General features: G+C 45.4%; 1 protein-coding gene across 5 annotated transcripts in view; it reads left to right on the plus strand.

Annotated features, from left to right (window-relative positions):
• Positions 1 to 27,505, plus strand: part of ZDHHC14 (zDHHC palmitoyltransferase 14) — a 300,501-nt gene that overhangs the window by 202,701 nt on the left and 70,295 nt on the right. For all 5 annotated transcript variants that reach the window (XM_004044877.5, XM_004044876.5, XM_019030001.4 and 2 more), the window contains exon 3: positions 16,536 to 16,694. In XM_004044877.5, coding sequence (XP_004044925.1) covers positions 16,536 to 16,694 — 159 coding nt within the window. The remainder of the gene's footprint in view (positions 1 to 16,535; positions 16,695 to 27,505) is intronic.

The following is a 27,505-nucleotide window of genomic DNA, read 5'->3' on the forward strand; positions in this document are numbered from 1 at the left end:
AATATTTTCCTGTGGGCTTGGAAGTTTACAGACTGTAAGCCCAGAGATTATATTCAATGGCTCTTAAAGTAACCATCTTCTTTCATGATAGGTCAGCCATTCCAAGGTTGGGTAGTTTATGTCCTGAATGTTACAGAGCACGACTGAAATGAGCATTATGAAAATTTAAGATGTGTTAGATCCACCAGCTGTGTGTTGGTAGCATCCAACAGCTGTACTCTAGCAAATTCAATAGATACAGTCACAGAGACTTGAGTCTAAAGCAAAGCACATTTGCCCTGTGACTTACATCCTAATGCAGAGAGATGCTTCATCTTCATTCTGACTGACTCCTCTTAGTAGAGCTTCCTACCGCTCTGGCAGGCATTCTGTCAGCTGGTTAATGGTCTATGAAACTGAAATCCACCAGGCTATGCCACTGTTCCGAATCCTTCGGTAAGGAAAGAATTTTTTTTTAACTTTTATTTTGGGTTCAGGGGTACATGTGCAGGTTTCTTATTAAACTGTGTGTCATGGAGGTTTAGTGTAAGATTATTTCATCACCCAGGTACTACCCCACAGGTATTTTTAATGATCTTCTTCCCCATCCCACCCTCCACCCTCAAGTAGGCCCCAGTGTGTGGTGTTCCCCTCTTTGTGTCTGTGTGTTCTCATCATTTAGCTCCCACTTGTAAGTGAAAACATGTAGTACTTGGCCTTCTGTTCCCACATTAGATTGCTTAGGGTAATGACCTCCAGCTCTATCCATGTTGCTACAGTGAACATGATTTCATTCTTTTTTAAGGCTGCATAGTATTCCATGGTGTATATGTACCACATTTTCTTTATCCACTCTACCACTGATGAACATTGAGATTAATTCCATGCCTTTGCTATTGTGAATAGTGCTACAATGAACATACATGTGCATGTGTACTTATGGTAGAATGATTTATATTTCTTTGGGTATATACCCAAAAATGGGATTGCTGGGCTGAATGGTAATTCTATTTTAAGTTCTTTGAGGAATCACCATGCTGCTTTCCACAGTGGCTGAACTAATTTACACTCCCACCAACAGTGTATAAGCAGTCCCTTCATTCCCTTTTCTTGGCAACCTCTCCAGCCTCTGTTTTTTTGTTTGTTTGTTTTGTTTTGTTTTTGAGACAGAGTTTCGCTCTTGTTGCCTGGGCTGGAGCTCAATGGCATGATCTAGGCTCACTGCAACCTCCGCCTCCCAGGTTCAAGTGATTCTCATGCTTCAGCCTCGCAAGTAGCTGGGATTACAGGCACCTGGCACCACACCCGGCTAATTTTTGTATTTTTAGTAGAGATGGGGTTTTACCACGTTGGCCAGGATGGTCTCAAACTCCTGAACCTCAGGTGATCCGCCTGCCTCGGCCTCCCAAAGTGCTGGGATTACAGGCGTGAGCCACAGCAGCCAGCCTGCATCTGTTATTTTTTTACTTTTTAATAATAGCCATTCTGCTGGTGTGAGATGGTATCTCATTGTGGTTTTCATTTGCATTTCTCTAATGATTAATGCTGTTGAGCATTTTTTTCATATGCTTGTTAACCACATGTATATCTTCTTTTAAAAAGTGTCTGTTCATGTCCTTTGCCTACTTTTTAATGGGGTTGTTTTTTTTTTCTTGTAAATTCATTTAAGCTCCTTACAGATTATGGATATTACAACTTTGTCAGATGCCTAGTTTGCAAATATTTTCTCCAATTCTGTAGGTTGTCTGTTTAGTCTGTTGATAGTTTCTTTTCAGTAAAACAACTCTTAGTTTAATTAGGTCTCATTTGTCAATTTCTGTTTTTGTTGCAATTGCTATTGGTGTCTTCATCATAAATCTTTGCCAGGTCCTATGTCCAGAATGGCATTTCCTAAGTTATCTCCCAGAGTTTTTATAGTTTTAGGTTTTACATTTAAGTCTTTAATCCATCTTAAGTTGATTTCATATGTGGTGTAAGGAAGGGGCCCAGTTTCAATCTTCTGTCTATGACTAGCCAGTTAGTCCAGCACCATTTATTGAATAGGGAATCCTTTCCCCCATTGTTTTTGTCAGGTTTGTCAATGATCAGATGGTTGTAGGTGTGTACCATTATTTCTGGGATCTCTATTCTGTTCCATTGGTCTATGTGTGATATGGTTAGGTTTTGTGGCCCCACCCAAATCTCATCTTGAATTGTAATCCCCATAATCCCCATGTGTCAAGGGCAGGACCAGGTGGAGGTGATTGAATCATGGGGGTGGTTTCCCCTATGCTGTTCTCGTGATAGTGGGTGAGTCTCACGAGATCTGATGGTTTTATAAGTGGCTGGCATTTCCCCTGCTTGCACTCACTCTGTCCTGCTGCCCTGTGAAGAAGGTGCCTGCTTCTCTTTGCCTTCCACCATGATTGTAAATTTCCTGAGGCTTTTCCAGTCATGTGGAACTGTGAGTCAATTAAACCTCTTTCATTTATAAATTACCTAGTCTTGGTTTTTTCTTCCTAGCAGTGTGAGAATGGACTAATACAATGGGTCTGTTTTTATACCAGTACCATGTTGTTTTGGATACAATAGCCTTGTAGTATAGTTTTAAGTCAGGTAATGTGATGCTTCCAGCTTTGTTCTTTTTGCTTAGGATTGCCTTGGCTATTCTGGCTCTTTATTAGTTCTATATGAATTTTAAAATAGTTTTTTTGAATTTTCTGAAGAATGTCATTGGTACTTTGATAGAAATAGTGTTGAATCTGTAAATTGCTTTTGGCAGTGTGGCCATTTTAATGATATTGATTCTGTTTTGTTTTTTTTTTGGATGGAGTCTCACTCTGTCGCCCAGGCTGGAGTGCAGTGGCGCGATCTCGGCTCACTGCAAGCTCTGCCTCCCGGGTTCATGCCATTCTCCTGCTTCAGCCTCCCAAGCAGCTGGGACTACAGGTGCCTGCCACCACGCTCAGCTAATTTTTTTGTATTTTTAGTAGACAAGGGGTTTCACCATGTTAGCCAGGATGGTCTCAATCTCCTGACCTCGTGATCTGCCCACCTCAGCCTCCCAAAGTGCTGGGATTACAGGCATGAGCCACCATGCCCAGCCGATATTTATTCTTTCTACCCATAAACATGGAATGTTTTTCCATTTGTATGTGTCATCACTGATTTCTGGCAGTGTTTTGTAACTCTTATCGTAGAAATCTTTCACCTCCCTGGTTTAGCTGTATGCCTAGGTTTTTAATTATTTTTGTGGCAACTGTGAATGGGATTGTGTTCCTGATTTGGCTCTTGGTTTGGATGTTGTTGGTGTATAGGAATGCTACTGATTTCCATACATTAATTTTATATCCTGAAACTTTGCTGAAGTTGTTTATCAGATCAAGGAGCTTTTGGGCAGAGACTCTGGGCTTTTCCAGATATAGAATTATGTCATCCACAAACAGGGAGAGTTTGACTTCCTCCTCTCTTCTTATCTGAACGCCTTTTATTTCTTCCTCCTGACTGCTCTGGACAGGACTTCCAGTACTATGTTGAATAGGAGTGGTAAGAGAGGGCATCCTTGTCTTGTGCCAGCTTTCAAGGCGAATGCTTCTAGCTTTTGCCCATTCAGTATGATGTCAGCTGTGGGTTTGTCATAGATGGCTCTTGTTATTTTGAAGTATATTCCTTCAATGCCTAGTTTATTGAGTGTTTTTAACATGAAGAGATGTTGAATTTTATTCACATCTCTTTTATTTCTGCATCTATTGAGATAATTATGTGGTTTTTAGGAAATTTTTTAGTTCTGTTTATGTGATTAATCACATTTACTGATCTGTGTATGTTGAACCAGCCTTGCATCCCAAGGATAAAGTCTACTTGATCTTGGTGGATTAACTTTTTGATGTGCTGCTAGATTCAGTTTATTAGTATTTTCTTGAGGATTTTTGCTTCTATATTCATTTGGGATATTGGCCTGGGGTTTTCTTTTTTTGTTGCATCTCTGCCTGGTCTTGTATCAGGATGATGCTGGCCTCCAAATGAGTTGGGGAAGAGTCCCTCCTCATTTTTTTGGAACAGTTTCAGTAGGAATGGTACCAGCTCTTTATATATCTGGTAGAATTCGGCTGTGAATCCATCTGGTCCTGGGCTTTTCTTGGTTAGTAAGCTTTTTATTACTGCTTCAATTTTGGAACTCATTACTAATCTGTTCAGGGATTCAGTTTCTTCCTGGTTCAGTCTTTGGAGGTTGTATGTGTCCAGGAATTTATCCATTTCTTCTAGATTTTCTAGTTTGTCTGCATAGAGGTGTTCATAGTACTGTCTGGGTTTTTTGTGTGTGGTTTTTTTTTTTTTTTATTTCTCTGGGGGTAAGTGGTAATGCCCCCTTTGCCATTTCTAATTGTGTTAATTTGGATTTCCCTCCTTTTTTATTAGTCTAGCTAGCAGTCTATCTTATTAATTTTTTCAAAGAACCAACTCCTGGATTTGTTGATGTTTTATATGTTTTTTGTTTGTTTCTTAATTCCCTTCAGTTCAGCACTGATTTTGGTTATTTCTGTCTTCTAGCAGCTTTAGGATTGGTTTTCCCTTGCTTCTCTAATTCCTCTAGTTATGATGTTAGGTTGTTAATTTGAGATCCTTCTTACTTTTTCATGTGGCCATTTAGTGCTATAAACTTCCATCTGAACACTACCTTAGCTATGTCCCAGAGATTCTGGTATGTTGTATCATTGTTCTCATTAGTTGCAAAGAACTTCTTGATTTCTGCCTTGATTTCATTATTTACCCCAAAGTCATTCAGAAACAGGTTGTTTAATTTTCAATGTAATCGTATCGTTTTGAGCAATTTTTTTAGTATTGATTTTTTATTTTTCTTGTGCTATGGCTTGAAAGTGTAGTTGGTATGATTTTTTTTTTAATTTGCTGAGGATTGTTTTATGTCTGATTGTGTGGTCAATTTAAGAGTACGTGCTATGTGGCAATCAGAAGAATGTATATTCTCTTGTTTTGGGGTAGAGAGTTCTGTAGATGTTTGTGCTAGGTCCATTTGGTCCAGTATTGAATTCAGGTCCTGAATATCTTTGTTAATTTTCTGCCTCAATGATCTAATACTGTCAGTGGGGTGTTGAGATCTCTCACTATTATTGTGTGGGAGTCTAAGTCTCTTTGTGAGTCTCTAACAGCTTGCTTTATTAATCTAGGTGCTCCTGTGTTAGGTGCATATATATTTAGGATAGTTAGGTCTCCTTATTGAATTGAATGTTTTGCCATTACGTAATGCCCTTCTTTGTCTTTTTTGATCTCTGTTGGTTTAAAGTCTGTTTTGTCTGAAATTAGGATAGCAACCCCTGCTTTTATTCTGTTTTCCATTCGCTTGGTAGATTTTTCTCCATCACTTCATTTTGAGCCTATGGGTGTCACTGCATGTGAGATGGGTCCCTTGAAGACAGCATACCATTGGGTCATTGGGTCTTGCTTCTTTATCCAGGTTGCCACTCTGTGCCATTTTTTTTTTTCTTTTTAAACAGGGTCTTGCACTGTCACCCAGGCTGGAGTGCAGTGGCACAATCTCAGTTCAGTGCAACCTCTGGCTCCCAGGTTCAAGTGATTCACCCACCTCAGCCTCCTGAGTAGCTGGAACTACAGGCACACGCCACCATGCCTGGCTAATTTTTTGTATTTTTAGTAGATTTGGGCTTTCTCCATGTTGGCCAGGCTGGTCTCAAACTCCTGGCCTCAAGTGATCTGCCCACCTGAGCCTCCCAAAGTGCTGGGATTACAGGTGTGAGCCACCATGCCCAGCCCACCCTGTGCCTTTTAATTGGGGCATTTCCTATTTACATTCAAAGTTAGTATTGATATGTGCAGATTTGATCTTGTCATCACATTGTTAGCTGGTTATTATGCAGGCTTGTTTGTGTGGTTGCTTTATAGAGTCACCGGTCTGTGTATTTGAGTGTGTTTTTGTAGTGGCTGGTAATGGTCCTTCCTTTCCATATTTAGTGCTCTTTTCAGGACCTCTTTTAAGGTAGGTCTGGTGGCAAGGAATTCCTCAACATTTGCTTTGAAAAAGATCTTACTTATCCCTCATTTATGAAGCTTAGTTTGGCTGGATATGAAATTCTTGGTTGGAAATTCTTTTCTTTAAGAATGCTGAATATAGCCCGATCTCTTCTGGCTTTTAGGGTTTCTGCTGAAAGATCTGCTGTTAGCCTGATAGGGCTCCCTTTGTAAGTGAACTGCCTCTTCTCTCTACATTTCTTTAACATTGTTTCTCTCATTTTCATCTTGGAGAATCTGATGATTATGTGTCTTGGGGATATTCTTCTTGTGTATTATTTTGCAGGAGTTCTCTTCATTTCCCGAATTTGAATGTCAGCCTCTCTAGCAAGGTTGGGGAAGTTTTCATGTATAATATCCTGAAATAGTTTTCCAAGTTGCTTACTTTTTCCCTGTCTCTTTCAGGAACACCAATGAGTCGCTGATTTGGTCTCTTTACATAAGTCCATATTTCTCAGAGGTTTTATTCATTCTTTTTACTTTATTTTTGTCTAACTGAGTTATTTCAGAGCCAGTCTTTAAGCTGTCAGATTCCTTCTTCTGCTTGGTATGTTCTGCTGTTAATACTTGTGATTTCATTATGAAATTCTTATAGTACGTTTTTCATCTTTTTCAGATCAGTTTGGTCCTTTTTTATAATGACTATTTCATCTGTAAGCTTCTGTATCATTTTATTGCAATTCTTAGATCCCTTGGATTGGGTTTCAACTTTCTCCTAAATCTCAATCATCTTTTTTGCTATCCATACTCTGAATTCTATTTCTGTCTTTCAGCCATTTCAGCCTGGTTAAGAACCCTTGCTGGGGAACTAGTGCAATTGTTTGGAAAGAAGACACTCTGGCTATTTGAGTTGCCAGAGTTCTTGGGCTGGCTCTTTCTCATCTGTGTGGGCTGGTGGTCCTTTAACTGTGATGTAAGTTGAGTACAGTCAGTAGACTTTTCTGGATGTTTTCAGAGGACCAAGGCTTTTTGCAAGGTCTTTATTTATAGTTAATTATTGTCCTTGGTTTCGCATGGGGAGTATATTAGCAAAGGTGTTTTTTTTGTTGGTTCGTTTGTTTTGTTGTTATTGTTCTGTTTTTTTTGTTTTGTTTTGTTTTTGGTGTTGAAGTTTTGGGCTTTGATACAGTAGATGGCACTTAAGTGTAAGGGCCAGCAGGTAGGCTCTTCCTCAGCCATGCAGCTCCTTGGCGTTTCCACACATTTTCAGCTGTGTGCCCTCTCAGTGTTCTGAGGTGTAGGCTCCTCTCCCACTTAGGTGCTGGCTGCATATCTCGGCTTGGCACTCCCAGGACGCCCACTGCAGCTCTGGGGTAAGCTCAGGCTTTATATTCTGTCCTCAGCTTGGAGGCAGCAGAGGAAGGGCCCTTAGCAGTGGTTATAGCAGAGGGCCTTTCACTTCTGTTGTGGGGCTCCACCCACCAAGAGATGCAGAGCCACGATCAATCATTGCGATTGGCCTGGGATGGGGCAGCTGTGCTGTGGACCTAAGTGGAGGGGACCCTTTCCAGTGATGAGCAGGGTGGGTGGGTGGGTCCCAGGGGAGACAGCCTGGCCTCTTCTCCTTAGGGCAACTGCAGCTTGCTGGCAGTATGGTTGAAGCACTCAGGGTCTTTGTTCCTTTCCCAGTCCAAGGGCAGCAAGGCAGCACCCTTGCAATGGCAGTGGCCGAGGAGCTCTCGGTTGCCTCTAGGAGCTGCACCTCAGAGAACTGCTGAGCTACTGGTCTGGATGGGAGTGAACACTGGGGCAGGGAGGCTGCACTGCTGGCCTGAGCCAGGGACTCTACTTGTTGAAGAGTGGGGCATGGGGGCTCACAGGGAAGAGACAGGACTCCTCTCTGGTGGCTGTGGTGTGCTGGAGGTGCCAGCATAGTGACTAGGCCCTTTGTCCCTTCCCCAGCCCAAGGGCAGTTAGGGCACTACCACTACAGCTGCAATGGCAGGAAAGAACCTTAATCTACATCTTTTATAATTTGGGATTTTTCCTTTTGCATTGTAAGAAAGCAGAGTCCAGTTACTTTATATGGTAACACGTAGACATTTGATCCCTGAATTTGGGGCAGGAATAAATCCAATGGGAGACAAATGGATCTATCAGGATGGAAGTGCTCTGCTATTCCTTCAGGAAGAAAAGATGACTTACTTGAAGTCACAGGCAGAAGTTAAACAGCTGATAGAAGGCCTCCAGCAAGTCCAGGAATTCTGTGTGAAACAATTTAGTCAACAGGCAGCTTCCCATCCTTGAGCCCACATGCCGCACAGCCCCAATTTCTTCATCCCCAGCTCCCCTAATTTTTGCCCACAGGCTGGTTGCAAGGGTAACACTAGATGTAAGTGCTGTTATTATTTCTGTCTCCATGCCAGCAACGTCCACCAATTGGTTGGGGGACTATATGAAGGAAGAGACCATTTTACATACTCTTTCAAAATGCTTGTGTATAAAAATCTCCTTGAAAAATACTGACTTGGGATGGGCACGGTGGCTCATGGCTGTAATCCCAGCACTATGGGAGGCCGAGGCGGGTGGATCACCTAAGGTCAGGAGTTCGAGACCAGCCTGGCCAACATGGCAAAACCCCGTCTGTACTAAAAATACAAAAAAATTAGCTGGGTGTGGTGGCAGGAGCTTGTATTGTAGTCCCAGCTACTCGGGAGGCTGAGGCAGGAGAATTGCTTGAACCCAGGAGGCAGAGGTTGCAGTGAGCCGAGATCGTGCCATTGCACTCCAGCCTAGGTGACAAGAGCAAAACTCCATCTCAAAAAAAAAATAAATAAATAAATATACTGACTCATATACACTTGCCTAACTGCTAGAGGTTTTCCCCCCAAAATTCTAGTGTTTGACCCACTAGCTATTGCAAATGCCTGTTATTCCTTTTTCAATTGCTGTATTTAAGCCACAAAGAGCAGCCCAAAGAGGCAGAGGCACAATTGTTACCAACAACCAAAGGAAACAAAAAATACAAAAAAAAAAAAACAAAACCCAAAACCAGAAAAATTGAGTAGAGCAGGAACCCTCCCTTTGCTTCTCTCTTTGTGCCACATGACACAGGCCACAGGTGTTTGTGATCTCCAGATGAGAGAAAGACTTCATGATTGGCCACTGGCCTCAGGCTAGAACACTGAAGAAAAAGTTTCTTTGTGCTAAGGTTGGTATGTGAAGCCCTGGGTTTCAAGCCCCCTTGTTCCCATCTGCCCTGGATGCAAGTGTGCCTGAAAGCCATGGGCCTAGGCAGCTGTTGGATGCATTGTGTGGAAGAAAGAACAGCGGGGCTCCCTGAGGTACACAGCTGGCCTTCTCAGCCGGCCCTTTTTGGGGGTGCCACCTGGCCATGCGAGGTTGGCTCTGGATCAGCAGCAGCTTGTGGATAAGTTTTGAAAGAGTCAGATCCACAGAGCACCTTGGAAAGGTGTCCTCTGCAAGTGAGGGGCTATAGGCACAAGAGTGGCCTGCCTGGTGGACAGCGTTGCAGCACTTGAGGGCCTGCGGCTGTGATTCCCAGGCAGGGTGGAGGTGCGGGAGCATGGCAGTCCTCCATCTTGGGCATCTCCTATGTGCTAGACTCTCTGCTGGACGATGGGGACTTGAAAGTGGATAGGCCGTGGTCACTGCCCTGGAGCAGCAGGAAGATCTGGAAACAAATCCTCCTGACATTATCTGTACTGGGTCTTCCCTCTGGCCTGTAAACACCACCAGCAGAGAAGAAGTCTGAGTTCCTCCTGTGTCCCCAGCTCAGAGCCCAGGGCTGGCCCCCAGTAGAAGCACAATACAGATCTAGTGGCTGGATAAATAAACAAGGCAGGCGCAGTGAGAGCCCAAAGGAGGAAACAAGTAACTCTGCTTGCAAAGTGTTTTCACAAGAGAAGCTGGAACTGGCCCTCAAAGGATAGGATTATCTGCGCAGACAGCAGGAGAGGGAATCCCGAGCAGAGAAAATATCACGTGCAAATGCCCAGAAGTAGAAAACAGCATTGCCCGCTCAGGGAAACCCAAGGAGGCCACCGTGTTTTGAGCATAGGCTCCATGGAAGATCGTGCAAGGAGAGAGAAGGTTCACGGATTGTGTGCTGCATGGGAGGGCCTGAGTTTCATGATGGGACTTGCATTTAGAAAGCTGACTCTTTAAGGGCCAGGAGAACAGATCAGATCAGAATGGGTGGCAAGACGGGCTCAAGACTTGCTGTGCTCATCAGACAGCCCAGCAGAGCCCTCCCAGGACCCCAGTGGCCCTCTGCAACCCCTGGTGCAGCACTGGCTTATAGTAAATCCTTCATAAATATTGGTTGACTTTTTTCGTGGCATCGCTGGGCCCTGAATCCAGGTCTTCTGATCCTTCCATTTCTTTTACATAAAGAGCTCTCCAAATATTTAGTCAAAGAGTTTTGGGTTTGGGTTTAATTCTTAAGCTTCAGTTTACTATGTCTTTTGAATTCTAGCTTTCAGCATTTCACCTCTTTGTAACAGAAGTTCAATCTTTTAAAAAATGCACTTTGGAACTAAAGATCAATAGAGTTTATCTTCAGGAGTGTCAGCAAATACTCGCTTTATCAAGTCATTGCTACTCAGAACTAGGCTATTTAAATAGTTGTAGTGTTGATACGTTTGTCATTCCTGCATTTTAAAATATTCACCTTCACAATTCAGTTTCTAAACTTTTCTACTGAAATTAACACAAATGTTTGATAGAGTTCGTATTTTATAAAAAGATATCAGGTCTAGTTTTTCTACCCATGTTTGCAGGAGTAAATAGAGGCAATAGATTTCACAGCTGACATAAGGATTATTATTAATCTAGGCCTCAGTGGCACCCAGCTGGCACCCATAGAGACCTGACCTTATCTTTGATGGATTCAAAGCCAGTGATTTCTATCCAGTGCTCAGGGGAAGCACACAGCCGTGCCATCTCTTTGTTCTCTCCTTATTGCAGAATCAGTTGCAAGGCCTCCCTCTTCTTAAGGCCCCGGCTTTTGGAGCTCAGCACCTCTCCAGATGCCTGTGACGTTAGTGCCATTTGATGGGGCAGCCACCTGGAGTGCCAGGCAGATGCGGCACCTGCCAAAAGAGGGTATCCTGCTTGGCAGGGCAAGGCCACCCAGAGTCCTTGGACTGGCTCCACAGCTGTTCAGTTATTCTAAGCAGAAGGTTTGGGCCTCAGGAAGAGAGAAGTAGGAGACCTGCTTCTTCCTCCTGCCATTGCCCCGCCCTGCCCTCCACACTGCCTGCTCTCCCTCGAACCTGGAACTTTAATTTTCCATGAATAATTCATGGCCAGTAGCAGTTCAAAGCACTCTCCTTAACTCTGGGATTGTACTTTCACAAACACCAAAGCCTTAGGCTAAAGGGCTATAGCAGATTTCCAGACCTCTGACAGCCATTTAAAGAAGACCAAGGCTGGGCACAGTGGCTCATGCCTGTAACCACTTTGGGAGGATCACTAGCTTGAGGCCAGTTGCTTGAGACCAGACTGAGCAACATAGTGAGACCCTGTCTCTATAAAAAATTTAAAAATTAGGCTGGGTACTATGACTCATGCCTGTGATCCCAGCACTTTAGGAGGCCAAGGCAGGCGGGCCACCTGAGGTCAGGAGTTTGAGACCAGACTGGCCAACATATAGTGAAACCCTGTCTCTACTAAAAAAAATACAAAAATTAGCTGGGCGTGGTGGTGCACACCTGTAGTCCCAGCTACTTGGGAAGCTGAGGCAGGAGAATGGCTTGAATCTGGGGAGGCAGAGGTTGCAGTGAGCCAAGATCACGCCACTGCACTCCAGCCTGGGTGACAGAGCAAGACTCCGTCTCTCAAATAAATAAATATATAAATAAATAAATAATTTAAAAAATTTAAAAATTAGCCAGGCATGGTGGTGAATACCTGTAGTCCCAGCAGCTTGGGAGGCTGAGGTGGGAGGATCACCTGAGCCTGGGAGGTCAAGGCTACAGTGAGCTATGATAGCACCACTGCACTCCAGCCAGGGTGACAGAGCGAGACTATTTCTAAAAATTAAAAAATATATATTTTTTAAAGAAGACTGCAGGGAGGGGCATTCCTTTTCGAGCCCCTGAATCATGACATGCGAATCGTGGGTACTGTCAGTGAGTGACAGCAGCCCTGCTTGGGGGCAGAATGGCACAGCTCTCCAGATAGCCTGAGCTGTTCTAAATCACCAAGTGCTCTGCGTGAAAACGCTTGGGTGTGGGTGTGTTCTGTGATGTGGCCCCTCACCTGGCTAAGCTGTGTTCTCTAAGCGTAGCTCTTTATCATGCAAGTGAGTGTATTTGAGTACATAATAAAGAGGCACATAGGAATGTGTGGACTGGGGAGTATTTACTGGCACCCCACAGTGGGGTTCTCAAACCTGAAAGTTTCAATCACTGGGGAATCTCGGTGAAATGCAGATTCCCATTCCATAGTTGGGACAAGCCAAGAATCTGCTTATGTGCTAGGCTGTCAGATGATATGGATGCTGGTGGACCACTCTTGGAGCAGGCCTTCTCATCTTTGGCTGCAGATTCCCATCTGTATTAGTCTATTTTCACATTGCTATAAAGAACTACCTGAGGCTGGGTAATTTATAAAGAAAAGAGGTTTTATTGGCTCATGGTTCCACAGGCTGTACAGGAAGCATGGCTGAGGAGGCCTCAGGAAACTTACAATCATGGAGGAAGGAAAAGAGAAAGGAAGGAAAAGAGGAAGGTCTTAAATGGCCAGAGCAGGAGGAAGAGGGTGCAAGGGGAGGTGCTACACCTTTTAAACAACGAGATCTCATGATAACTCACTATCAGAAGAACAGCAAGGGAGAAATCCACCCGCATGATCCAGTAACCTCCCACCAGGCCCCTCCTCTGACATTGGGGATTACAATTCAACATGAGATCTGGGCAGGGATACAAAACCAAACCATATCAACATCTTGGAGGAGTTTTTAGACATCTCAATGCCTGATATGGTTTGGCTGTGTCCCCATCCAAATCTCATCTTGAATTGTGGTTCCCATAATCCCCATGTGTCATGGGAGGGACCCAGTGGGAGGTAATTGAATCATGGGGGTGGTTACCTCCATGCTATTCTCATGATAGTGAGTGAGTTCTCATGAGATACTTGCTTGGCACTTCTCCTTCCTGCTGCCATGTGAAGAAGGATGTGTTTGCTTCCCCTTCTGCCATGATTGTGAGTTTCCTGAGGCCTCCCCAGCCCTTCAGAACTGTGAGTCAATTAAACCTCTTTCCTTTATAAATTACCCAGTCTCAGATATGTCCTTATAGTAGCATGAAAATGGACTAATACAGTATATTGGTATTGGGTAGTGGGGCACTGCTGTAAAGATACCTGAAAATGTGGAAGCGACTTTGGAAGTGGGTAACAGGGAAAGGTTGGAACAGTTTGGAAGGCTCAGAAGAAGATAGGAAGATGTGGGAAAGTTTGGAACTTCCTAGAGACTTGTTGAATGGCTTTGACCAAAATGCTGATAGTGATGTGTACAATGAAGTCCAGGCTGAGGTGGTCTCAGATGGAGATGAGAAACTTCTTGGAAACAGGAATAAAGGTGACTCTTGTTACGATATAGCAAAGAGACTGGTGGCATTTTGCCCTGCCCTAGAGATTTGTGGAACTTGAGATAGATGATTTACGGTACTGGTGGAAGAAATTTCTAAGCAGCAAAGCATTTGAGGGGTGACAGAGCATAAACGTTTGGAAAATTTGTAGCCGGATCATGCAGCAGAAAAGAAAAACCCATTTTCTGGGGAGAAATTCAAGCTGACAGCAGAAATTTACATAAGAAACAAGTTGCTGAATGTTAATCACCAAGACAATGGGGAAAATGTCTCCAGAGCATGTCAGAGACCTTCATGGCAGCCCCTCCCATCACAGGCCCAGAGGTCTAGGAGGAAAAAATGGTTTCCTGGGTCAGGTCCAGGGCCCCCCTGCTGTGTGCAGCCTATGGACTCTAACCCAGCCACTCCAGCCATGGCTAAAAGGGGCCAAGGTTCAGCTCAGGCCGTGGCTTCAGAGGGTGCAAGCCCCAAGCCTTGGTAGCTTCCATGTGGTGTTGGTCCTGTAGGTGCACAGAAGACAGTAATTGAGGTCTGGGAATCTCCACCTAGATTTCAGAGGATGTATGGAAATGCCTGGATGTCTAGGCAGAAGTTTTCTGCAGGGGTGGAACCCTCATGGAGTACCTCTGTTAGGGCAGTGCAGAAGGGAAATGTGGGGTCAGAGCCCCCACATAGAGCCCCCACATAGAGTCCCCACTGGGGCACTGCCTAGTGGAGCTGTGAGAAGAGGGCCACCATCCTCCAGACCCCAGAATGGTAGATCCACTGACATCTTGCACTGTGTGCCCAGAAAAGCTGAAGACATTCAACTCCAGCCGTGAAAGCAGTTGGGAGGGGAGTTGTACCCTGCAAAGTCATAGGGCGGAGCTGCCCAAGGCTGTGGGAGCCTTACCTCTTGCATCAGCATGACCTGGATGTGAGACATGGAGTCAAAGGAGATTATTTTGGAACTTCAAGCTTTAATGACTGACCTATTAGATTTCAGACTTGCATGGGGCCTGTAGCCCATTTGTTTTGGCCAATGTCTCCCATTTGGAACAGGTTTATTTTACCCAGTGCCTGTACCCTCATTGTATCTAGGAAATAGCTAACTTGCTTTTGATTTTACAGGCTTATAGACAGAAGAAACTTGCCTTGTCTTTGGACTTGGACTTTTGGGTTAATGCTGGAATGAGCTAAGACTTTGGGGGACTGTTGGAAAGGCATGATTGTGTTTTAAAATGTGAGGACATGAGATTTGGGAGGGGCCAGGGGCAGAATGATATGGTTTGGCTGTGTCCCTACCCAAATCTCATCTTGAGTTGTGGTTCCCATAATCTGTACATGTCATGGGAGGGACCCGGTGGGAGGTAATTGACTCATGGAGGCAGTTACCCCCATGCTGTTCTTGTGATAGTGATCTCACGAGATCTGATTCTTTTATAAGAGGCTTTTTCCCCCTTTGCTTGGCACCTCTCCTCCCTGCTGCCATGTGAAGGACATGTTTGCTTCCCTTTCTGTCATGATTATACCATTTCCTGAGACCTCCCCACCCCTACAGAACTGTGAGTCAACTAAACCTCTTTCCTTTATCAATTATCCAGTCTCAGGTATGTCTTTATTGGCAGCATGAGAACAGACTAATACAATGTCCCACACCAATGAAAGACTCTCTGACAGCAGGACCAGGATCTCAGCAGTTCTGCTCAATGATTATTGCCCAGGATGAGTTGGTGTGGTGTGAGGGGACTGAGTGGGTGATGAGACTGATGCCTACCACTTTGGAAATCAACCAAAAGTATCTTGCAACCATCTCTGATAGTATGTGCTTTAAGAGGGTGAGAATTAAAATGAACAGTTATCTTTAATGTTACCAACTCTGATGCTCCTCAGGACTGATCCAGTCCCTTAGGTCTGGCTTGCATCTGTCAGCCACAGAGTCTCAGCTGAAGCTCTCATGGAAGTTCTTGATCTTCTCCATCCACCCTGCCCTCCTGTTCTTGACTGCACAGCCAGCTGCCCTAACTTCTTCTTGGCAAGGCTAATAGGGCTCTGAGGAGTCTAGGTGAAATAAAACTGGAAGTTTTATCTTCCCAGAGAGCAGGGGTTCTCAAACCTTGCCCACGTGAGAACAACCCAGGTCATTCTGATTTAATAAATCTGGGACAGGGTTCACACCTTAGGGGAGTTTTAAAAGCTCCCATGTGATCCTAATGTGAAATCAGAGATGATAAGATAAAATGGAAATTTAAAAACTCTACATGTTTGTATTGTCATTGACATTTTTAGAACTGGTTCTAAAAATTAAAGGTGCTATTGGGATGATAAAATGTAGAAATGATTTTCAAAATATACATTTAATGATTTTTTAAAATGTATTTTTTACAATCTGGATTCTCCCCCTCCCATTGTATACTTGGCATTTTTGAGGTAGCCAATGGGCAAAGCGAAGGGACCCTGGAGCTGGATTTGGAGTCCAGCATTCCAGGAGAGTGAATTAGGGTGGCGTGTTAATGAGGGCAAGGCTAGCAGTAACAAGTAACACCCTAGCCTTTCCAGGGTTAAGGCAGGAGTCTGGTGCTCACAGACCTGTGCAGGCGGGAAGAGGTCAGGGTGGCCCTCCTCTGTGCAGTCAGGCGACTCCCCAGCTGTGTCTCCCAAGGTGGCCTGGGGCCTCTCCTGCCGCCTACAGGGAGGGGAGGGGAAGGAGGAAAAGGGCGGGGCTCCACAGGGAGGGCCTGGCTGGGTGGGGCCATGTGTGCTGTGCTCCATTGGCCAGAGCTCAGTCACGTGGCCCCTGCACGTGTGCAACGAAGAAGGCCTGGGTCCCAGCGGAGGGCGAGTCCCAGAGCCCCAGCCTGGGTAAACCGTGGGCACCGGGGGCCCTGCCAGCCACTGTGCCTGCTGCCCTGGAGCTTACACTCCAGGCGGACGGGTCCCGCGGAGGCAGAGGGAGGCTCTGAAGGGTGTGCGCTCTTTCTCTTCTTTTCTCCACAGATATCGCAAACGGCACCAGTTCAGGGGGGTACCGCCCGCCTCCCAGAACCAAAGAAGTCATCATCAATGGCCAGACCGTGAAACTTAAATACTGTTTCACCTGCAAGATTTTCCGGCCCCCTCGCGCCTCCCATTGCAGCCTTTGTGATAACTGCGTAGGTGAGTAGCGCCTGGGCGGAGCCTGGCGAGAGCCCGGGTCCTCCGGGTGGGCTTGCGCCTCTCCAACCCTGCGCCACGGAACACTCAGTAATGGTTAATATTTCAGCGCATTTGCATCTTGCCACTGATTGAGTTCACCGGGTCTAGAGTCACCAAATATCTTTTTTATTCTCTTTACACCCTGCACCGCCCTTGGCTGCGCCTCCCCCAGCACAGGCACCGGAATGGGGTCCTCTGTCTCCCAAGGCTGCCAGGTCAGCAGGCACGTGAAATAAAGTCATGTCGCCCCCAGGCCTCTCGATTGCCACAGGGCTGGCCACACACCTACGGGAGGCACCCTTGTGCAGTTGTTTGTCCCAGCTCCTTAGAGGGGCTGGGGGCGTTCAATCCCCAGTCCTTCTGGGGACAGGAAAAGAGGCAGGGTCCGGGAGACCTCTCCTCCAGGGGCTGGAGTTAGGATCTGTATTCTTCCCGGAGACGACCAAGGCCTCCCCTCTCTGCCTCCCAACTTCCGCCAGGACAGGCTAGGAAAACAGGCAGAGGGAACTGAGAGCTCAGAGGTCTGCGGCTGTAATACCACCGGCCCAGCACGGGCCTTCTGCACGTGACCCGGGCCCAGCCCCTGGGATTATTTGGCAAGCGCCTGTTGTCACTGCAGACTGAGAGCTGCTCCCCACACCCGCAGACCCTCTTCTCTCTGTGGCTGGAGCTGCCTAGAGATGAGGTTGGCAAGGAGATGGCAGAACACCCAAGTGACAGGAAGGGAAGCAAGGAGAGGACAAAAGCTTTGCCACAGTGGGGAAGACTCATGGCCTGCCTCTAGCGGAAGTGACCAGGGGTATTCCTGGGAGAATAAGCAATGGAAACCCTGTTACCTCGTAACTGAAAGGATAGGAGTGCACCTCAGAACAAACCTAGCTTCCCTTAGTAACACAGCATTGATTGCCAGCACTCTTCGTGAGTCTTAGAATTTGTAGTCTCAATTCTTGAGAAAAATAACATTTTATAATGTATGTCCTGCTGTGCAAAGCAGTCTTCCGTTTGTCTTAAATTAACTTTACCCTAACTTTAATAATCTACAGTTTGCCACAAAGCTCATGTTTTCTCTATCAGGCCTCGTCTCGGTTTTCTTAACATAGATAAATTACTTTCAGCCTTGCCTCTCCAACAGAACAGTATGGAGTGGGTTCTGTTTCTCCCATGTAGGAAGTAGCTGATGGTTAAGAGCATGGGATCTGGCACTGCACGGCCTGGGTTCAAATACCAGCTGCGTGACAGGCAAGGTACTGAAACGCTGTGTGCCTCAGTTTCCTCATCTCTGCGGTGGGGTTGATAACTGCCTGCCGCATGGGATAGTGGAGAGAATAAATGAATGAACAGGTGGAAAGTGCCTGGCATGTAGCAGACGCTGTGTGATTGTTAGCTGCTAGTGCTCTTGTTACTCCTCCTCCCTTGATAGTTTTGATTGGCTTTCTCTGGACAATGTCTTGACCTTCTGTAGATGCAGTGGCCAAAACTACACCTAGTTCTCCATGTGGGGGCACACCAGGGTTTCTACAAGGTTTCTACAAATCAGCCTTTGTTTGATTACCAGTACCCTTCCTGGTGACACCAGCCTCAGTGTCCATTCCACACCTATCTTGGGGACAATTTAAGCTGAAGGAGCACAGCATCTTAAATATCTTTGGGGGAACCGTCTACCTGTAGGAGTTCTCAACACCCTTTCTTGGGTTGTAATTTTGACCTCCAGGCCTGTGACATGATGGGACAGTGGGTGTCTTACACTTGTGCACATAAACTCTTCTGTCATTCTGCGTGCCTTCTCCTGGAGGTCTAATGCCTTATTCTAGACTGTATTTTGGTAGGTAGGGTGTTGTTACCTATAAAACTAAAGGTCTTACTGGACACTTCCTTCTCTTTATCATTTATAAAACTTTTTATTCATTTCTAAACACACCCAATTTGTCCACTCATTTATCCTCTGTTTCTTGTCTCTAGGCTAGATTTTTTTTTTTTTTTTTTGTGATGGAGTCTTGCTCTGTCGTCCAGGCTGGAGTGCAGTGGCATGATCTCAGCTCATTGCAACCTCCACCTCCCGGATTCAAACAATTCTTCTGCCTCAGCCTCCCAAGTAGCTGGACTACAGGCGTATGCCACCCTGCGCAGCTAATTTTTCTGTATTTTTCTTAGAGACGAGGTTTCACCATGTTGGCCAGGCTGGTCTTGAACTGGCCTCAAGTGATCCACCTGCCTCGGCCTCCCGAAGTGCTGGGATTACAGATGTGAGCCATTGCTCCCGGCCTAGGCTAGATTTTTAATCACAGTCAAAATTTTCTTCTCAATCTACTGTGACTTACTATTTTAAAATTCCTTTTGGATTATTATCAGACACTGCTCTGAAAGTTCGTATAATCACATTTGTTCCCTCCCGTTGCCCACAGGTGTATGTGTCCCTTAAAGAACCCTGATGAATGAGATGTAAAAGCCCGTTATCACAGCTGTGCCTTTCCCCAGTGATGGTGTACTTCTGCATGTGTGAGTGTTTCCAATAGGATCCTCTCCTGTGCACTCTACCAGCCGTGAACCTAGGAGCCACCAGGCTATAATAGGCCAGGAGCCAGGCCTCCACCTTTCTGGTAAATCAAAGTCACGGTGCCCATCCAGTATCCACAACCGAACATGGTGGTGGTCTATGTATGGGAGACCCAGAACAGGAAAGAGAAAGGGAAAAGAGAGGAAGTGGGGAAGTTTGGGGCAGGATCTAGAGGAGGAAGACTGGAACCCAGGAGCACACCGCAAGCCGTGGCCTCTGAGTGGTGCTCAGGGCCAGCTCCATGGGGGACAGGTGAAGAAGTAGCATATGAGTGATCTAAAATAAAGCTGCCCACAGGGCTCCTCAAAACACCACGCAGTGATTGAAACCTGCATAGCTTCGGTTTTCCGGTTAATTATGGGACACTGGGGCCTTTGGTTGACTGATGAGCAGGACAGTAGATTGGACATTCTGCATTCAGGAAAATAGAGTAGAAGGCAAATGTCTCCCACTGAGAAGTGTAATTGCAGAGTTAGCCATGATCTTATTTTTAGATGGAAAGTTTTCACTGAAAGAATTCTTTTTGCAGCAAGGGAAGTGGCACAGTGGTATGCTGAAAGCTGAGGTGGGAACTTGTGGCTTCCCTTATCTTGTAACGAGCAGGTTTGAGCTGGTCCTTCCCAAGCACAGTAAATAAATGTCACTTTGCATGGGAGAGGAGAGAGGAAAAATGCAGCTTCCCAGGCCGTTCAGAAGAGCAGTTTTCTTCGTTAAATAAGTTTGACAGTCATAGGGGCCTTTTTAGTTGAGCACTGAGAAAGAGCTTTCTCTGGTCAAATATAGAGTTAGTTGGCAGACCCCAGTGGTTGGGGACCTGGCTCTGAGGACACACAGGCCAGGGCTGAATCCTCGTCCTCTCATTGAGTAATACTGGAACCTGGCAAGTTGTCTGAAAGCTCCCAGCTGTTACCACATCTATAAAACGGATGTGATCCTAGTGCTACCCCCTCGGTTTCTTTTGAAGATTAACTGAGATAGTGCCCACCACAGCACCCAGCACAGACAGACCTGCGGCACACTGAGGGGCCAGTAAGCGCATGGCTCTGGCCATTGATGTTCTCATCAGTGATGGGAATGCCGCTGTCGGTGCTCCCAAGTAACTGATTACAACAAGAAGCGTCTTCACAAAGTAGTAGGAATCGCCTTGTTTCTCTGTAATCTGGAAGGATTTAGATGATCTGCCGTGATCGACGTGAATATATTTTCTGTGTCTCTCTGACTTTGTCCCTGTTGCCTGTTTCCATCTGTCTCTTTCTCTGAATCCTTGACTGTCTCTCTGGTTCTCTATGAGTCTTGCCATCGCGTTCCTTCTGCACATGTGGAACGCAGCATTTCAGGTTGTTTATCCAGGCGGGCTTTGAGGTTAGGGAATATTTTTAAACAACCAACAGCTGGGGCCAGGGAGCCACCTCTTCTCTCTCAGATCCTCATATCCCTCAAATCATTAAAGCGAGAGAAACTGAAGGAGCTGAAGAGGCAAAGCATGGGCCTGTGAGACCCTCTCGGGCTCACTATGTATGTTCTAAAGCCCCAGGTGCATGCTGCCCTTGTTTTTCTGACGGGGTAGGCCCTATGAGGGATGTCTGTCGTTTGGTGGGCCCTAGTCCAGCGTCAGAATTGCCAGCAGCTTTCGCTGGAATGCTTATTTTTAGTACAGCCTAAACCTGTAATAAAAAGGGATTTACATGTACTAGATTTTAATCACATACTGTGGACAAACTAATAAGAAAGTTTGCTAGACAGTAAGATGAAACACTGCCAGCATTTGCAAACCAGTTATACAAGAGTCTGCCTAACTCTGGCCAGACCCAGGCAGCTTAGCCTAGGGGCTCAGAGGTGGCCTCTGGAGGCAGCTGCAGCCTGGGTCCCAGCCCTGCTGTCCTGTGTGGGCACTGGGACTGTCTCTGCACCTGAGATGCCACATCTGGAAGGGCTGTGAAGACGAAGGAAGTAGTACATGGAGCCCTTAGGCCATGCCAGCCCCTGGGGGGCACCGAGCAGCACCAGCCTCCTCCCACATCCAGGACATGGCCTGGTCCCTTGTTTTCTGTCCTGTCATTTTTGGTGTGGGTGCCACAAAGAACCTCCAGGCGCCCTCTGCAGGAACTCAGTGTCCAGTCGATTTTATTTCTGGCAGGGCTTTCCCCCGCCTCTTTTAAATCCTTACAAGCTCTCTTTCTCATTCCCTCGCCTCTTTCTGGCTGTGCTCTTCCTCTCCCGGGCACTTGACTGCATCTTACTGCACACTCTGCCTTCTGTCCCACAGTGTCTCCCCCTTGTTGCTCTCACTGCTTCCTCTGTGTGTGAGTCTGAACTCAGACTGCAGATACCTTGTGTGTTGCATACACTCTGCTGTGCACTGCCCTCAGGAACCCAGCCACTGCTTCACAGTTGTACATTAAGAGTTTGGACATGGCAGAGATTCGGCCCTGCAGCTGCCTTCTGGTGTGGATTAGCACTTGGGAATGCCTTTGTAACTATTTGGGTATGATGAGGGGGCTATTAGTTTCCCATAGGAAAGCAGGTCATTGGAGGGGAATGGAGGGAGCTGAGATTCGTATCCTTGTTGGAACCAAAACAAACAGCACTTTACTGATTCTCCTGGTTTCTGGTATCTCTTCATTTCACCAACGTTGAATAAGCATCTATGTGTTAGGTGCTGTGACGATAACTAAGTATGTGAAAATATGAGCCAGTCCCCAGGGATCATTATTAAGAGCAGACCAAGGAGAACTCAAGGCAGACAGTATCGTATTTATCATATTACACAGGTTAAAGAGTAATTTTATATTGGTTAAGAGTAGAATTAAATTACCAACATTTATGCACCAAATAACATTGCATCAAAATATATAAAGTAAAGGTTGTTAGAAAATGCAAAGGTAATTTGTTACACACATAATGCTAGTGAGAAACAATAGCATACATCTGTTTTTCGTGGCTCAGGTCAACAAACTCTAAGTAGAGTATGCCAGTGTATAAGTATAATAAATGTATGTTGAACGTCGTTTTTACAAAGTGTACTTACCATGTTCAACCATTCATGGAACATTTACAAAAATTAATCATATTAAGCCCAAAACACTTTCCAACGTTCTAAAGGCAGATATCACACTGAAAATGTCATCTGATGAAACAATAAAACTAGAAATGAATCACAAAGATAGAAATGCACAAACATACCTAATTGTAATGCTTTAAAAAAAAACTTTAAAAAACTTTTATAAATCTTTGTAAAGAAGCTTTTTAAAGAGGCTTTTCATAAATCTTGGGTGACAGAAACTTCAAAACTGCAGTTGTAAAATATTTAGAAAATGGCAGTAAGAACAATGCAAATGAAAACCATGCCATTCAGAATTATACATTTTAAACATGAGAAATAGTTAATCTAAGCAGAAGAGGAATGAACCAGAAGACTGTCGGGTTGCCGGTAGAATCAACAAGGAGGCTGGAGAATGAGGCTCAGAAACCAGGAACAGTGGAGGAGGCTGGGCAGCCCCGCACGGCCAGTTGCATCTGCAGCAGGATGTTGCAGGAGGCAAGTACCACAGGTAGGAAGTTTGCGGCACCACCACTGAGTTCCCTCTGCTGCAGCTCTCGACGAAACTCTGACTGTCTTCAAAGACCACAACTCCAGATTCAGACACCTGGGTGGGAGCGCCTGGCCTGTTTTGTTTCCACGCCCAAGCAGACAGCCAGGCGAAGGTGGCGACTGCCCCACACTCAGCATCTATAATGAGGTTGGGAGGATGGGGCCCTGCCTCCCACCTATTTTGGGGTTCTCCCCAAACAGGAAGTTTACTTTAATGGTGGATGGCCAACGAAATAAAATACTTTAAAAAGTCTAGTACAAAAAACAAAACTGAACTTAGAAGCAAATAAATGAACAAAGCATCCATCTCCAGAAGGCAGAAAAAGAGCAGCAAATAAACTTAAGGGAAACCATAAGAAAACAATGACTTAGAAAACAGCAACCAATAGGTTGCCAAATCTAATTCTTTGGAGAACAACCAACCAAGGGATTAACGTCTGGTAAGACAAAGAAATTAACAAAGTGCAAGTAACAGATTCAAATGAAACAAATATAGGTGAGATTATTTTCTATAATTATTGGGAAATATATTATTTTGCCTGTTGTGTTAACTCTATGCCAATTGATTTGAAAAATCTCAGTGAAACATGATTGTATAGGAAAATGGGCCAAGGAATGAGTAGAAAACTGGAATTGATCACTAGCCATGAAAAACTGAAAAGTTTGATGAAGAACGATGTGAGAAAGGTGCTGGGCCCAGACAGCTTACTTCCTATGTTCTGAGTAGTGTCTGAGAGCTTCGGAAAGGTTGAATGGTTTTTCAGTTCATTTCACCAAAATAGTATAACCCTAACACCAAAACCTTACAAAAATAACATGCAAAATAAAACCCCCACCCTTATTTATAAACATTACAACAAGCCAACGTGAAGACATAACAAACTTAATCTACCAGTATAATAAAGAATTAGTCATGACATGGAAGGATGTATTCCAGGAATGTGATTATTTTTTAATGTTAATAAAACTGTTAGTATATCAATAGGTCAAAAGATAAAAGGTATATATGATCATGATAATAGATAATAAAAAGGGATTTGATAAAATGCGACATTTGTTTTGTATTTTTTGTGACAGTCTTGCTCTGTCACCCAGGCTGGAGTGCAGCTCACTGCAACCTCCGCCTCCCAGATTCAAGTGATTCTCCTGCCTCAGCCTCCCTAGTAGCTGGGATTACAGGTGTGTACCACCACGCCTGGCTAATTTTTGTGTTTTTAGTAGAGATGGGGTTTCATTATGTTGGCCAGGCTGGTCTTGAACTACTGACCTCAAGTGATTGGCCCACCTTGACCTCCCAAAGTGTTGGGATTTCAGGCGTGAGCCACCGCACCTGGCCAAGACATTCATTTGTAGCTGTAGAACTCGGTGTATCAAGATTGGAAGGTGTGGTAGGCAGAATTCTGGCCCCCATGACTGCCCCTTCCCCTCACACCCCCCGGGTTGCTCCAATGGTTATGTCACCTTGCTTGGCAAAAGGGACTTTGTAGATGTCATAAAAGGTGACTAATCAGCTGACTTGAGAGAGTTTATCCTGGATTATCCAAGGGGCCCAGTGTAATTCCAAGAGCCCTCAAGAGCAGAGCTGGAGAGATGCCGCGCAGGAGGCCTGGGTGCCCTTTCGGAGCAGGATGGAAGGCAGTGACTCCCGCCTCCAGCATGGAGCTCGGGAGAGGCCCTGACTGCAGATGGAGAGGCTGCCCTGGCCGTGGCGCACGGGGCTCCTGACCCACAAAAATCGCAAGATAATGAGTTCATGTTGTTTGAAGGTCCGTCATTTCTGGTAATTTGCTATATAAAACTATTGCTATACGATTAAAAACTAATACAGAAGAATATTTCTTTAACATTATGTTAAAAAGGAAAAAAGCTAACATTTTCTTTATAGCAAAGCACTGGCATGATTTACATTAAAATTAGGAACAAATTAGGATGTCTAGTATCATTACTAATATTTTACAATATCTTTTCTAATTAATGTGGTAATGTAGGAAAATAAACACAAATATATAACTATGAAAAAAGAGGAAACAAAATCACCATATTTTGTAGCTGACAAGAACAGTAATAACAGTACCAACAAGCATTAGAACTAGTTTTTTTATGTTTAGTAGGTTTATCAGTTACCTAATAAATACATTAAAATAGCATACTATGTATCAGGAATTGTAATAAAAATCAAGACATGTACTCTCCACAAATTTATTTAAATTTAATGAATTATGAGTCAGGGGGGCAAGATAAAATAGCTGTGAAATGTAATTAGAAGAATATACAAACAACAAACAATAACATTTCAAACCTAGAAACCTAGAACGATGCAAGGAAACATGCACTATTTGATATTATGAAGTCCTGTGAAGTCCAAAGATGAGTTACAGAAAGTGACTTCAGGGCCCATGCACATGCTCCTGTGTGTATGTGCGTGTGTGTAAGTGATTTCTTTATTGCCCATTTTTGTATTTTCCACATCTCCAAAGTGACCATTAAAATGCACCATTCTTGGTAGGCAGAGTCTTCATTCTGGCTGGGGAAGGCAGAGATAAAGAATGCATTCAGGGCTGGGCGCGGTGGCTCACGCCTGTAATCCCAGCACTTTGGGAGGCCGAGGCGGGCAGATCATAAGGTCAAGAGATCAAGACCATCCTGGCCAATATGGTGAAACCCCGTCTCTACTAAAAATACAAAAATTAGCTGGGCATGGTAGCACACCCCTGTAATCCCAGCTACTAGGGAGGCTTAGGCAGGAGAATTGCTTGAACCCGGGAGGCCGAGGTTGCAGTGAGCCAAGATTGTGCCACTGCACTCCAGCCTGGGGACAGAGCGGGATTCTGTCTCAAAAAAAAAAAAAAAAAAGCATTCAGGCTGGTCATGGTGGCTCACGCCTGTAATCCCAACACTTTGGGAGGCCAAGGTGGGCCAGTCACTTGAGGTCAGGTGTTCGAGACCAGCCTGGCCAACATGGTGAAACCCCGTCTCTACTAAAAATCCAAAAATTAGCACCTGTAATCCAAGCTACTAGGAAGGCTGAGGCAGGAGAATCGCTTGAACCTGGGAGGCAGAGGTTGCAGTGAGCCGAGATGGCACCACTGCACTCCAGCCTGGGCAACAGAGCAAGACTCCGTTTCAAAAAAAAAAAAAACACACATTCAGTGCCACCGGGAGCTGTGTGCAGGTTCTGGGAGAGCGCAGATTCCCCAGTTTGTCCCTATGCTGAGTTGCCCAGGCTAAGTAGGAGTTACAGTGTGTAGACTACCTGGGGTACTGAACGGTAGGACAGAAGCCCAGGGATGTTCAGGGCAGGCAGGGCATCCAGCCTGGCGGGGTGTGTGAAAGTGTCAGGAAGGCCGGGCTCCTGAGCATGCAGGGAGCTGCTTACTCTTCACCCGCCATGAGGATGCTTCCTCTGAGCTTTCTGGAGTGCTCCATACCCAGGCTGGGTTCTGCTGCTGCTGAGGGCACCAGCCCCTTCGTGCTAGCCTGTCAGTTTTGTCTTAGTGTCTGGAGTTTAGTCGTTTCTTTATGGTTTAAGCAACAGGTCCTGTAACTAAACTTAAAAATCAATCAAACAATCTAATCCATGCTTTCGGGTCCAAGCCACCAGTCATGTCTGCACCCTTTGCTAGTCACTGAGCTCTCTGGAAAGTACCTGCACACCCCAGACCGTGGGGCCATCGTCCCCCTGGGTGTCTGAAGTGGATGTTGCTGTGGCTTACTGCAGGGTGGGACGTCCACAGTGCTTCATGGCAGTGCCAGGGCCCAGGGCTGGACATGGAGAGTCAGGTGAGGAATCCAGCCGTCTCTGTGGAACGCTTTGTGAAGCAAGCGTTTACAATGAATCCAGAAGCACTTATGGAGTGGCTGCTATGTGCAAGTGGAGGGCGAAGAAATTTCACACAGGTTCGTTCCCTGCCCTTAACGAGTTTTCCACGTAGTTATGAAAAGTTAACTAACATCATAAAGAAGTATTTGACAAGGTCGTAGCACTCAGGATAGTCATTTTAGACCAATTCCCGTAAAGGGGAGAAATGAGAGAAAAGGCTGAAGAAATTAGCTGGCAGCCACACTGAGAGGCCCTTGGATGCCCATCTAGGAAAGAGGGACTTGACTCAGCTGCTGGAGCACGATGCTTGAACAGGAGATTGAGAGGGCTGGAATTCAGCCCTAGGAGGACTGATCTGGCGTCCGAGTAGAAAGTGAGCTGATGACAGGTAGTAGGTAGCTGTTGTCTGATGAAGCCGTATTACAAGCACCCTCAAAAACCTCTGTGGCCCTTAACAAGCAGCATTTCTTTTTCTCGTGTGTCTGTGGGACATCTGGGGCAGCTCTGCGGATTAGGCAAGGCTCGGCCCCAGGCGTTGGTTCAGGTTCAGGTCTCCTCAAATGTTTTTCCAGGACCCAGGCTGAAGGGAGGGCAGCTACCTGTGGTACTTACTGGCCGCCATGGCCTAGAGCTGAGACATGCAGTATCCCTTAGAATCTCTGCCTCTGGCGAAGACTCCATTGTCCAAGGAAGGCATACAACATGTCAGTGGGACAGGGAAGGGCACGCCACCTCAAGAGGGAGAGAAGTGAATACATTTGGCTCTCTGTATTCATGGGTTCCACATCCATGGATTCAACCAACCT

This window comes from Gorilla gorilla, chromosome 5 (genome assembly GCF_029281585.2).
Source record: "Gorilla gorilla gorilla isolate KB3781 chromosome 5, NHGRI_mGorGor1-v2.1_pri, whole genome shotgun sequence".
Classification (NCBI taxonomy): Eukaryota; Metazoa; Chordata; class Mammalia; order Primates; family Hominidae; genus Gorilla; species Gorilla gorilla.